The sequence below is a fragment of the Alternaria viburni genome (assembly GCF_023758015.1).
Source record: "Alternaria viburni strain BMP 2772 chromosome Unknown scaffold_17, whole genome shotgun sequence".
Lineage (NCBI taxonomy): Eukaryota > Fungi > Ascomycota > Dothideomycetes > Pleosporales > Pleosporaceae > Alternaria > Alternaria viburni.
This window is the reverse complement of record NW_026055786.1, coordinates 222830-235563: the sequence shown is the minus strand read 5'-3', so window position 1 is coordinate 235563 and position 12734 is coordinate 222830. Positions and strand designations below refer to the sequence as shown.

At 54.2% G+C, this 12734-nt stretch overlaps 4 protein-coding genes across 4 annotated transcripts; 2 read left to right on the top strand and 2 right to left on the bottom strand.

Moving 5' to 3' along the window:
- Window positions 1–451: 451 nt before the first annotated feature.
- J4E79_007679 (uncharacterized protein) lies at window positions 452–2424 on the top strand (the record flags this gene model as incomplete). Its single annotated transcript, XM_049356542.1, has 3 exons — window positions 452–758; window positions 958–1124; window positions 1174–2424. 3 exons carry the CDS (start codon window positions 452–454, stop codon window positions 2422–2424), a joined length of 1725 nt encoding a protein of 574 aa, XP_049208889.1.
- Window positions 2425–3319: 895 nt separating this feature from the next.
- On the top strand, window positions 3320–6320 carry J4E79_007678 (uncharacterized protein; the record flags this gene model as incomplete). Its single annotated transcript, XM_049356541.1, has 5 exons — window positions 3320–3434; window positions 3751–4690; window positions 4736–5258; window positions 5306–5449; window positions 5526–6320. The coding sequence occupies 5 exons, from the start codon at window positions 3320–3322 to the stop codon at window positions 6318–6320; spliced, it is 2517 nt and encodes an 838-aa protein (XP_049208888.1).
- Window positions 6321–6731: 411 nt separating this feature from the next.
- On the bottom strand, window positions 6732–8214 carry J4E79_007677 (uncharacterized protein; the record flags this gene model as incomplete). Its single annotated transcript, XM_049356540.1, has 3 exons — window positions 6732–7520; window positions 7621–7968; window positions 8152–8214. The coding sequence occupies 3 exons, from the start codon at window positions 8212–8214 to the stop codon at window positions 6732–6734; spliced, it is 1200 nt and encodes a 399-aa protein (XP_049208887.1).
- Window positions 8215–9498: 1284 nt separating this feature from the next.
- J4E79_007676 (uncharacterized protein) lies at window positions 9499–11730 on the bottom strand (the record flags this gene model as incomplete). Its single annotated transcript, XM_049356539.1, has 5 exons — window positions 9499–9738; window positions 9792–9888; window positions 9935–10745; window positions 10798–10879; window positions 10927–11730. 5 exons carry the CDS (start codon window positions 11728–11730, stop codon window positions 9499–9501), a joined length of 2034 nt encoding a protein of 677 aa, XP_049208886.1.
- Window positions 11731–12734: the final 1004 nt, after the last annotated feature.

Sequence of the window (12734 nt, the reverse complement as noted above, 5' to 3'; positions counted from 1 at the left end):
TAGCGAATGCTGCGTGAGTTGATGCATTGCCCATCAGTCAAGACAGCATTCGGTGTGGCCGATGTCCTGCCAGTTTTCGATGTAGCTGCATGCCGCCCAGCCCGCCGACCTGAGGCGCAGGGACGCGGGAGATGCTGAGAGGCCCTGAGTCCCATCTAGGCGCTGGGTGACGATAAGCTCTAGCCCACCACGGCCGTGTGTGAATCATTTGCGACGTGTAGCTGGGCGATCGCTCTTCCAAACGACTTCCTTAACCCATTCAGACTTCCTCGTACAGTTCCTGCAGGGCTCGCGGCTCAACTTGCCTTTCCGCTAGACCTGGAGCGGGCTGTGACGTCGATCTCCGCCCATAGCGCGTCCGCAGCCAAGACGCGGTGCGCTTCAAGATAAGTCGTGTGTTTCCGTCCCCATCGCGCCCTCGCGCCTTCCCAACAACACCTCTGGCATCGGCATGCCTTTCTTCTCGGCTCCCCAGGCCTTGCGCCTGCGCAGCCCTCCCACTTACTCCTCGGATTTCGTCGCCATGGCCTCTCAGTCGTACGAGTACGGCGACAATGGCATGTTCAATGTCTTCAAGAGCAACAAGCACAGTGCGCATCCCGACTTCGCCAACCTCACCCTGCTCGTCTTCGAGGCTGTTATGGAGGTTGTCTGCGTCAGCGCGCCTGGCTACATTGTCGCGCGAATGGGCCAATTCGACGCGGAGAGCCAGAAGTTCCTCGCCAACCTCAACACGCAGCTGTTTACACCCTGCCTTAGTAAGTGACTACCTCCGATAACCATGACGCTCGTTTGTATCAGTCACACCTTCATAAGCTGTATTCATGAGGTACTCCTCGAGCTCTACATTAGCAATGGGGAGCCTATGAGTACCTTTGAACTACATGGGTCTGTTTGCGGGTACAACGCGAGAACGAGCTTCTTCATAACCTCCAAACCTCAGCTAACCACATCCAGTCTTTACCAAGCTCGCATCGCAACTGACGGCCGAAAAGCTGGCTGATCTGGCCGTCATTCCCGTAATCTTCATCGTACAGACACTTATATCCTACCTTGCCGCGCTCATCGTATCGAAAGTATGCAGGTTCAACAAACGGGCCTCTAACTTTGTGGTCGCCATGGCGGTATGTCATGTTCCTCAACCAGGCAAACAAAACAAACTGACGTTCTCAGGTCTTCGGAAACTCAAACTCGCTTCCAATCTCCCTCGTCATCTCCCTCTCCAAAACACTGTCCGGTCTGCACTGGGACAAGGTTCCAGGCGACAACGACAACGATGTCGGCGCGCGCGGTATCCTCTACCTACTCATCTTCCAACAACTCGGCCAGCTCGTGCGATGGACATGGGGCTTCAACGTGCTCCTAGCGCCGGCCAGCGCCTACAAAGACGAAGATGGCGGCAAGAACAGCGCTATCGAGAACGGAGAGTACAGCGATGACGAGGCGCAACGTCTTCTCGATGACTCGCACTCTGACTACGAATCTGGCAACGTCACCAGCTATGCTACCTCCGCTGACTCCGACGAGTCCGACTCAGACTCTCTGTTCAACCGCAACACTCAAACAGAGACCGACTTCATCACACCCACCAACGGCAACGCAACTGTCCCGGGTCAAGGCGACATGAGCGGAAGCAGCAACGGCTATGCCAACGGTCACCTCAACGGTGTTCTCGAGGCGCACAAGAAGAAGCAGAATGCTCCCAAGGGCATCAAGGGAATGCCAAAGCGAGCTGGCATGGCATTGAAGCGCTCTGCCAGCACCGTTTCCGTCTCTACAACTCGCGCTGGAAACAGAGTCTTCAACGCTCTTCCCACATGGCTCCAGGGACCTCTTGCCAAGATTGGCCATGTCTTGTCAAGGTTCTTCAAGGGCGTCTGGGACTTTATGAACCCTCCCCTCTGGGCTATGTTGATCGCCATCCTTGTCGCCTCTATCCCTCCGCTACAACACCTCTTCTTCGACCCAGGAACATTCGTCAGCAACTCCGTGACGCGCGCTGTCAACCAGAGCGGACAAGTCGCTGTCCCCCTCATCTTGGTCGTGTTGGGTGCCAACCTTGCCCGTAACACTCTACCCAAGGAGGACCAGCACTCGATGGAAGACCCAAGTGTTGAGAAGAAGCTCGTCATTGCCTCCCTCGTCAGTCGCATGCTTATCCCGACGCTTCTCATGGCACCTATGCTTGCTTTAACCGCCAAGTATGTGCCTGTCAGTATTCTCGACGACCCGATCTTCATCATTGTTTGCTTCCTACTGAGCGGTGCACCGAGTGCGCTGCAGCTGGCACAGATCTGCCAGATCAACAACGTATACATGGGCGCCATGTCGAGGATCCTCTTCCAAAGCTACGTTGTCTGGATTCTGCCGTCGACTCTTCTTCTGGTCATGCTTGCACTGGAGACAGTGGAATGGGCCAAATGAGTCATGTGTTCGTTGCAGTGTTAGTGCTTGGAAGGACGCGGCGCACCCTCCCGTGTTGCGATATGTAATTGGGTTTCAAAGCGAGGCGTTCTGGTACTGGGAATGGGTTTGGTAGTTGCATCGATTGGAAACATGGCAGAGAACTGCAATGAAAAGCAGTTTGTATATACACTTTTAACGTTGTCCCGGTGCTTGGAGGTTGGCGTAGAATGGACTCTTCTTTGAACCGATCAGATCTTTCTCGAGTCTTGGCTACGCTGAAGTACCGCGATTCGGAGAGATTTGATCGGTTCAAGGACGAGTCCATTCTACGCCAACCTCTGAGCACTGATGAGCACCTAAAAACAACTCGCAAGGGAAGGTGATCCTCCGTCAACCTCTACAATTCGCCACAGCACCGTCATGTCCAAGTTTCTGGCGTACCAAAACCTGACGTAGACTGCCAAGGCTGGGAACTGGAATCTCGGAGGCCGATAGCTGCCCAATAGCTCTGGAGATAGCGTAGGAGCCAGCTACACACCACACTGCCGTCTGTTCCAGCGATGATGATGCTCTACCCTTGAATTGTCTGTTTCTATCAAGATCTGGTTATAGACGCCTCGAGACTTTTCACATTCCTCTTCACCTCGTCTCCTCTCCTCAGCGATCCTTACCGCCAATCAGCTTGGCACGTGGACCCTGAGCTCGCGTGTACTTTCTGGCGTTCCTGCCGCACTAGGTATCGATAACACCGCCCACCAAACAACCCGCCGTTCCTACCCACCAAGTAGGGCACGTTTATTTCGAGGCCTCACTACAGCACCTTCGGACCCGTCTGGGGAGCTACATATTACCACGCGGTCGATCCTGCTTACTTCACTTCCGCACACCAGGCTGCACATTCTAGGCAATCGCCATGGCGGATTCCTCCAATGAGCAGTCGCGGCCCAGCGTCCCCCACGGAAGCGACTCGTCTGCCCTCTCGCAGAACGCTACTCCAGTGGATGGCGCGTCGCCGCGTTCTACCAAAGGTCAGTTCTTAGTTGGTTTCCTACTGTTTGCGTCGCAAGCTATGGTAATTGATTCACATCACTTTTTTGGAATGGTGATTCTACCAGCGAGGTAGCTGTAGACCGTCGTGACTCCACAATGATTAACAACTCTCTTGCTCAAACGCTGAGTCGAATCTCAAATACTACGCAAGCTATTTGGCTATGGCTTAGCTATGTGCATGCAGCAAAAGGAGCAACTGCTGTGTCCGAGACCAATGAACAAGATGTTTAGCTAGTATACTGTCATCTTACCTACCAAGTGCTTGACGAACAACTGCTAACCAAGCGCTCACAGTTGTGTCCTTTCCCGACGACACTGCCATCTCCCCACTGATGATCGGGAAGAACAAAGAACTTGATCAGAGGGATTACTTGGATCTCGACAGACCCGCGAAGCATTACCCCGCAAGTGTCAGTAGAAAGAAACTGTCTGGACGGCCCTCAGTCGAGCGTCTGTCGTCAACCCCCAGAGGAGTACCAGCTGAGGGTAATCCGTCCTTGTCTTCCTTGCTTTCCGATAGCTCAACCGATGCTCCCCATGGACAGCATGCGCACGAGAATCTGTTGAAGCAGGTAGGCACCTGGCTCAAGCACGAGCGAAGCCGACGTCATGCACGAAGAGCAAAACGCAAAGCCGCCAAAGAGGGCACTGTACAGGAAAACACTTCGACTGTTGCTGATGAGACGACTGAAGAGCCCATTGCGCTTACTAGGACCAGCTCTTCGTCATCCCACGGTGAGGACTCTCTCGACCAACTAGCGCACATCCTCGAGAAGACCCTGGCTATGAAGCCAGCCGACGCTAAGAAGAGGATGCAACACTTCCGCAGGTCTTCCACAGGCTTGAAGCGACACTCTGCCATTTCCCTCGACACCGACTATTTCGAGTCCGTAGACCAGCTGGTCCCGAGTTGCGAGGCCATCTTGGATAACTCGAAAACTATGGCGTACAACGTGGACGAGTCAGATAGCGAGTCGGCCCCACAACTATCTGACAAAGAAGCACGCAAGGAGAGAGAGGCGTGGACCAAGTTCCGAGCTGAGATTCTCCGTCTAGCTCACACTCTGAAGCTCAAGGGATGGCGCAAGGTGTCTATGGAGCAGAGCAATGAGATTGATGTGCAGAGGCTAAGTGGCGCATTGACAAACGCTGTTTACGTTGTCTCGCCTCCCAAGAATCTGCAACTTCAAGAGCAGGGTGAGGATGGTCAGCCTAAGCCAAAGAACCCTCCTCCGTGAGTCACCTTGGACGTAAGCGAAACAAGTCTAACATTCTCCAGTAAGCTCCTGCTACGTATCTACGGTCCTCAGGTGGAACATCTGATCGATCGAGAGTCTGAACTACAGATCCTCACACGCCTCGCTCGAAAGCGAATTGGTCCGCGTCTGCTTGGTACCTTCACCAACGGTCGCTTCGAGGAGTTCCTTCATGCAAAGCCGTTGACCGCAAAGGAACTGCGCAACGCAGAGACTTCAAAGCAGATCGCAAAGCGTATGCGAGAACTACACGAGGGTATTGATCTTCTCAAAGAAGAGCGAGAAGCTGGTCCATTCGTATGGCAAAACTGGGATAAGTGGGTTGACCGTTGTGAGCAGATTGTCACCTGGTTAGACGACCGGGTGCGCGAGAGCAAGCAAGACCCTGCGCTAGGCCCTGGCGACAAGTGGAAGAAGCGAGGTTACGTATGTGGTATGGAGTGGCCAGTATTCAGGCAGATGGTTGAGAAGTACAGGAGGTGGTTGGAGGAACAGTACGGCGGCGCTGACAAGATTAATGAGCGCATGATCTTCGCTCATAACGACGTGAGCCAATTTATCTCACGTGCTGTCTCTACGCTAACTTTGCATAGACCCAGTACGGTAACATCCTGCGCATGGTGCCAGAGGGCGAGTCGCCTCTACTGCTTCCTGCAAACCAGCACAAGCAGCTAGTGGTTATCGACTTCGAGTACGCAAATGCGAACCTTCCGGGTCTGGAGTTTGCGAACCACTTCGTAAGACATTTTCGGTTACTCCTTGAATCCTTCACTACTCCTCCCACATTCGAGGCCTGTACTGACCAAAAGCTAGACTGAATGGACATACAACTACCACGATGCCGATGTACCGTGGAGGTGCAACACCAAGTACTACCCAACCGTCGAGGAGCAGCACCGCTTCATCCGAGCATACCTAATGCACAACCCCTCCTACAAAGCAGCTGGAGGCTACACATCCAACCCTGCTACCCCCCACCTAGGCCCTCTCCCCTCCTCAGGAAGTACAACCGCCCTAGCAGCGACCGCCGCTCCCAGCAACATCTCCGCCTTCATGCTCGACTCGCGCGCCCCACCCGGCTCCCAATACCAAGAGCAAGAAGCCGCCGCCGAACGCCAAATCGAAGAAGAAACCCGTCGCCTCCTCGCCGAAACCAAACTCTGGCGCCTCGCCAACTCAGCCATGTGGGTAGCTTGGGGCATAGTGCAAGCCCACGTCCCCGGTCTCCCCGACTTCGACGCCTTGGACAAACAAGCAAACGCAGATGCATCTACCAACAACCCCAGCGGCGCAGCCGCCGAGCTCGACAGCGCTACAGCAGAGATACGCGCCGAGGCGGGGGCCGAAGGAGGTTCAGAAGAGAAGACGGGGGCAGGGATCGTGAGTGAAAAGACAGCGACGGAGGAAGGGGCTACGCAAGGAAATATGACGCAAGCGGAACAGGATGCTGACCTTTTCAAACCACAGGACGAAGAGGAGTTTGATTACCTCGCGTATGCTAATGATCGCGCCATGTTTGTTTGGGGCGATGCGATGCGCATGGGTATTGTGAGCCCGGAGGAGGTGCCCGAGGAGTTGAGGAGTAGGGCTAAGGTTGTGGAGTACTGAGGGTGAGGTTGGGTACTACGAGGTCACTCTATGAAGGGCTTGCGTCTTGGGAGTGATTGCGAGGGTGTCGATTTGCGAACGAGGAATATCGTTGAGGAGTGAGAAATGCGTTCCCGCGATTCGAAGGATATAGGAAGTTTTGTGAGGGGATGTAAGGGCGTGAAGCTCCAGTGCTTTCATGCGCATCTACAGTACTCCCTACGGCACGAATGTCTCATGTATGATAGCAAATGAAAAATGACAAAAAAAAACCCCCCAGTCGGAAAAATCGTCGAGAAAATCGTGAGATTTACATGAACAGTGATTCATGACTCCAACACAGTTGCTCACACTGGTATATAACCAAACGCCAAAACACCAAATCCAACCTATTCCGACCCACCAAAATCAGATTCACACACCCAAGTCATCTCAGCTCGTGTCCATAGCATCCTCATCCTCATCCCCTTCTTGTATCCCTTCAAGACCCTCCTCCTCCTGCTGCTCTTCCCTCTGCCCTCTCCTGTTATCACGCCCTCCCCTGTCCATCGCCTCAACGAGTCCCTCCAATCCTCTTACTTCTTCACTCCCCACCCTACTCCCGCCCTCCCAAACCCCCTCAACCCCATCCTTTGTATCCACACCCCTCCTCTCCAACACGCGTTTACTCTGACTTTCAACGTAGATTTTGCGTTCACGGGTTAACTCTTCTTTGTCTTTTGGCGGCTGTTGTTGGGCGTTGGAGGTGGAGTAAGAAGGAGGGGAAGAAGTGTTGCTGGGTAGTGCGGTGTTTGGCAAATGCGGTTTTAGGCTTGCGAGGAGTTGGCGGAGGTAGGGGAGTTGGGTTGTTGTGAAGGTGGTGTGGGTTGTTAGGGGGGTGGGTTTTGTGTCGCCGTTCTTTTCCGTGTTCTTTTCTCCGTTTGTGTGAGTGTGAAGTAGGGATTGTATGCCTATTTCCTTTGCGGCTGGCGCGTGCGTTAGGAAGGCGAACGGCGCTGCTTGTCCCTCTTGCTCATTGTCTCCTCCTGTCGAGTTAAGGGATTCGCGTTTCGGCAACGTAGACGGTGTGAGAAGGGCGCGTAACCGTGCTATTTGTGTCTCGTTGCGCGTTTTCTCAGCGAGGAGAGCGGCGTTTAACTTTTGTGTTTCGATGAGTTTGCGGCGGAGGGTATAGAGGGCTTCTGGGGTGAGGGTTGAGTTTTTGGAGGGCGGTTCAAGGTTCTGGTTTGTGTCAGTGTTGTGTTCGTCGTGTCAATTCCATCCATTCTGCCCTTTTACTGCCTCCATGTACCACTGTCCACCACCGTCCTATCAAACATACCTCATAATGCCCCAACCTCACCCACTCCGCGAGCCCCTCATCCTGGCCCTTCCCCCTGCCCAACGCAAAAACATTCCTCAGTGTCCAAATCTCCAATTTATCAAAGTTCTTGTCCACAGCGTTTTCCATGAGCGTTTCTAGCTTCAGCACCCCTTCCTCGATTTCCAATCGCGCTTCTGGGTATACATCGTTTCCGTCTTCGTCTTTCTGGGGGACGCGGTTTTGCGAGGCGTAGAGGTCGGCGAAACCGAGGAGGGAGGGGTCGGCGGAGGAGAGGCCGGTTTCGAAGGAGTCGGTGCAGCGGTAGAGGACTTCGTTTATGGCGTTTATTATGTCGTCGATTAGGGACTAGGATCGATGTTAGTTGTTGGATTGATCTATAAGAGCCGGGGTAGCGGAGGTAGTGGATCAATGTGCAGAGAGTGGTCTTCGAGGCATTGCAGACACAATCCCCAGTCTATCCACTCCGTCTTCCCCCCCGTCCCCTCCCACCACCCCCTCCTCTACCCATTACCCAGGAATCATACATACAATAGGAGGCCAAGTAAAGTGCTCAGTAAGCAGCATATTCTCCTGCTGCTTTGCGCTCGCCATCTTGTCTGTTGTCGTGCTGTCGTAGCCGTTGTCGCAAATGTCGTCAATCCGCTTGTTTGCGACACGCGCGCGCCGAGGGACGTGTTTACTGCGGGCCCGCTCCGGGATCTGACTGGACGGAAGACAAGGGTCGAAGGGCTCGCGCTAGTGGGGTCGCGTAATTTGCTGGATTGGGATGCGCGCAGTAAAGACGAGATACAATACTTGTCGCATATTTGAGGGAATGTCGCAAGAGAGCTAGCACGAGATAGGGCTTCTGGTAGTGGAGGTGGATTACAACAGTAGTCATCTACTCGAGTGGGTCTACAGGACTAAGGCGACCTTGCAGAGAAGTAAGTGATTTCCACCACCTCCCCTCCTCCTCCCCTCCGCCTCCCCCACCCACCCTGAGTAAGTCCGCGGAGTTGTTTAGATTTCTCTTCATGTTGTGTTGCCTTGCCTTCGGAACAGGAGATGCTGTAAATTGGTCACGACCTCACTGGCATAAAACATCGTCACAACAGCGCAAACAGCATTTCAAAGATGAGATACCTTCCATAAAGTGCAGCCTATTTAGCCACACACCACTACTTCCATACACCCAAGCACGGCGGCTTGAAAAATCCTAAATTATACAAACGTACAGCACGACTCCATATCGTCCATACTGAAAATGCCTAGTTTGCTTTGTCTCTTTCTCTGTCTCTCGCTCTGGTAAAAGGTAGATGCATATCCACCACGACCTTCAACAACATCCACCTGGGGCTAGGATATACCACTCCTCTTCTCCTCTTCCTCTCTCGCACTCATGCCGCACGCAGCACTCGCAAGGGCAAGACAAGAACAAGCCACAAAAAACAGATAATACTTTTCTCCCATAATCGGCTCGAAAGCACATTTAGAAAGAAAGCCAAAAAACACACAAGAGGAGGATAGTTTGGTGTAATCCAAATATAACACAATAAAAACGCCAATCAAGAACCAGACAAAGAGTAACAAAGAGACTAGTTCTGAACCCTTTCTCTCTCTCTCTCTCTCTCTCTCGATCTCGGTGTTTCTCCATGCGTTCATGTCGCTGTCGTAAATGCAGTAGATGTGAAGCCAGTCAAAAGGAAAAAGGGAACAATACCACCCACCCGCCCCATCAACCCAATTATCGTACTGTTTGCTGCTGCTCATGCCCGTGAATCCTATAAAAAGCGCGGCGGAGCTGGGTAATCTGTTAATCTATACAAAGACACATGTCCGTCGAATCCATCTAGACGGGACAATGTGTGTTGGTGTCGGTCAAGTTTGCAGATTCGCTCAATACGCTCGCGATTGTTGATCACGGAACCTCCGCTCTTCTTCCTGGCGGCGGGCCTTCTTCTCCCGCTCTAGACGGATCTTGTGCGCTTCGGTTCCGTCGTCCATGAGGGACTCTTTGAACCAAGGGTGTTGCAGTGCTTCCTTGGCTGTTATCCGTTTCTTGGGGTCGTAGACGAATATCCGCCGGAGGAGGTCAAGGAATTGACGGTTGAAATCGGTGTGGGCTGGTATTGTTTCCTGGGAAAGGTTAGTCGACTATCAAACGAACAGTGTGACGTGTGGTGACGTACGGGAAGCTTCTTCATCGCCTTGACGTATTTCTTCGAGGCTTTGTTGGTGTCTGCGTTGGGGTAGTCGAGCTTGTAGTTCTTGAAGTATCGAGCAGCACTAGGATTGTTAGCAGCGTCGTGAGAATGACATCGTGTCTACTTACGAGCTCGACGAGTTGCGTGATGAGCCGCGGTCTTGCTTGTAGACCGCTCGCACAATGTCGCGATCAATCTTGCCACTGCAAACAGCCTCCATCATCGCCAGGTGCTCGAGGTTGTCATGCGTTTGGAAAAGGGCGTCGCCAGTGAAGAATTCGACCAGGATACATCCTATACTCCAGATATCACAAGGGAAACTCCAGCCCAGGTTAAGGATAATCTCAGGTGCTCGGTAGTGTCGAGTCGAGACTACCGAGGAGTGGTATTCGTCGTTGAACGTCGCTGATCCAAAGTCGATGAGGCGGATCTCAGGGTCAAGGAGAACCTTGCGATGCCGCGCTGTCCGGTTCACTGTTGTTGACGATGACGGTACAGTCCTATTGTACGTAAAAGTCTGGTAATTGTTGTTGACAAGCAGGATATTCTCCGGTTTCAGATCGGTGTGGATGAGGTTGAGGTCGTGGAGGAAGGCAACGCTGGTGAAGAGCTGTTTCGCGAACTTCTGGATGTGAGAGCTGGGGAATGGGACGAAGCCGTTCGACTTGAGGAAGTCAAACACACTTTGTCCGTATAGATCGGTGACGATGCAGATGTGGTTCCGGAAGTCGAAGCAATCTCGTAGGTGAATGCACCGGTTGATGTTGTGCTTGTCGTTGGATGCCAGTGTTGACAGTACCCGCAGTTCGATACGGCTGGCATCTCGGTATTTGGGCACTGATCGAATGACCTTGATGGCGCAATTTGTGCCTTTCCGTCTGTCGTAGGCTTGGACGACTTTGCCAAAGGTGCCCTGCCCGAGCAGTTTTGTGATCTGGTCTGATGTCCTTTGTCAGTATCGTTCTTCGGGGTATCGATTGTAGAGACCTACATCTCTCCGTGAGGTCGGCCTCTGGTACGACAATGTAGTGGCCGTCGTCGTCGTCTACCTTTTGGTCTTTCGTATATGACTTCTGGGGCACGTTAGTTCGAGTCCTAGGAGAGGATGCGTGGGTCTTACATCTGGGACAACCTGTACGTAGACGTCCTTCGCCTTGATTACCGGGTTGGGCGGCGGCTGGTACAGGCTGAAGGGGTCGTCATTGTCCAGTTCCCGTCTTTTGGCCTGCTTTGCTTCATCCTGCACCACAGCGCGTGTGCGCTTGCGCTTCTGGCCCGCTGCGCTGTTGTCGAGAGGCGAGATGTGGTGGCCGTTGCTGACCTGCGAGCCTAATGACGTCGGCGCCGTGGTGTTGAGCGCAGAGGTAGTGCGGTCGGTGGACAGCGAGTGGTTGGGAGAGTCGTAGTAGGGTGTTTGGGTGGTGGAGTAGGACGTGTGCTGGTTGTAGACGGGGTCGTATGCCGTGGATGCGGTCGTCTTGCGCTTCTTGTCTGTGTGGCGCGCAGTCGGGTTTGTCGCGGTGCGTGACGAGGGCGCGTGGTTGCGAGGCGGAGGCAGCTGGGGTTCATCGTCGTCGTCGTCGTCAATAACAATGACCTCCTTCGGGATGCCGTTCCTGTAGAAGTCGGCCCAGTCGGGGTGCCGCCGCCGGTGGGCGGAGCCCGGGTCGTTCGCGCTCATGTCGATGGGCGGGGCCTGGGAGATGGGCGGCAGCTGGGGCGGGTGTCGTGTGTGGGCAGTCGCGTTCCGGCGAAGGTCTGAACTGGAGGAAGCGCTAGCGTAGCCGTTGTAGAGCGAGTTGCCTATCCGAGCGCCGCCGTTGGCGATCTGGGCATTGGCGATGCTGGGCTGGTACGTCTGGTGGTGAGAATAAAACTGGTGATGGGGCGGGAGTGTGGCCGTGGCGGTCGAGGGCGTCGACATGGCTGGGTGCGTCGCTGGGGGTGCGAGAGCCGACGTCGTGACGCTACTCGTCTGCACAGGCAAGCGGACCAAGCACGTCGGTGAGGCGGCCAAACGGCGCGACGGGGGCGCCGAATTGGGGGAGCGTCGTCGTCGGGATGCTCAGTCGGCGCTTTTGCGTGCTGGGACGCTTTGTCGCAGCCAGCAGAGGCGTTATCGCAGGCCTGGGCAGGTGGATGGCGCTGCGGAGGTGCTGGAGCCGCGGCTGAAGGCAGTGCCGGGGCGGGCTACGAGGCGACTGAGGGCGATGGGGGTGCACGCTGGGAAGAATGGCGGGCGTCGGACATGCCAGAGAGGTGGTGAAGCGTTGATGTCGCCGGGTGGAAGCAGGCGAGGTTGAGATCACACTTGTTGCGGAGTCTGTGGTGAGAACCGGCCTGTGCGGTCCACATGGAGCGTCATTCGTTCAATCTTCTCGCGGCACGCCAGCGACGTCTCTCTTTCGCGTCTCGCGCCGAACTCTGCCTTGTCCTAATTCTGCCGCCCAAGACTCGACACTGTGATTTAGCAGTCTATTTGATGGCAATAATCCCGCAGCGCTTGTCTTCTGCTGTTGCTAGATGCTCGCACCCAGATCATGTGCCTGCAGCGCGTTTGGCGACAGCCCGCCTGGTGAAAGAGAAAAGCCGCCCGAAGCCCATTAATATGTCTTCGGTCGCTTGCAAAAGAGGGTGGCACGCCGTCTCCACTCGCCCTGTCTGGATTCCCTCGAACTCAAACATTGACCAATATCAAACATTAATCATCAACTATTTATCAACTTCATTGCAGTCATGTTCTACACCCATCCTATGCGTCGCTCCTTCCATCCCGCCCTCGATACTGCCCAGGTGCTGAACCGCGCCCAGACCACCACCCTCCGTCGCAGACATCTGACTGAAACCGCTGCACAAGACTTGCACCCAACAATCAAAGGACCTCCGTAACACTAATCCCTACACCGCGTGCGGCTCTAGCACCCATTC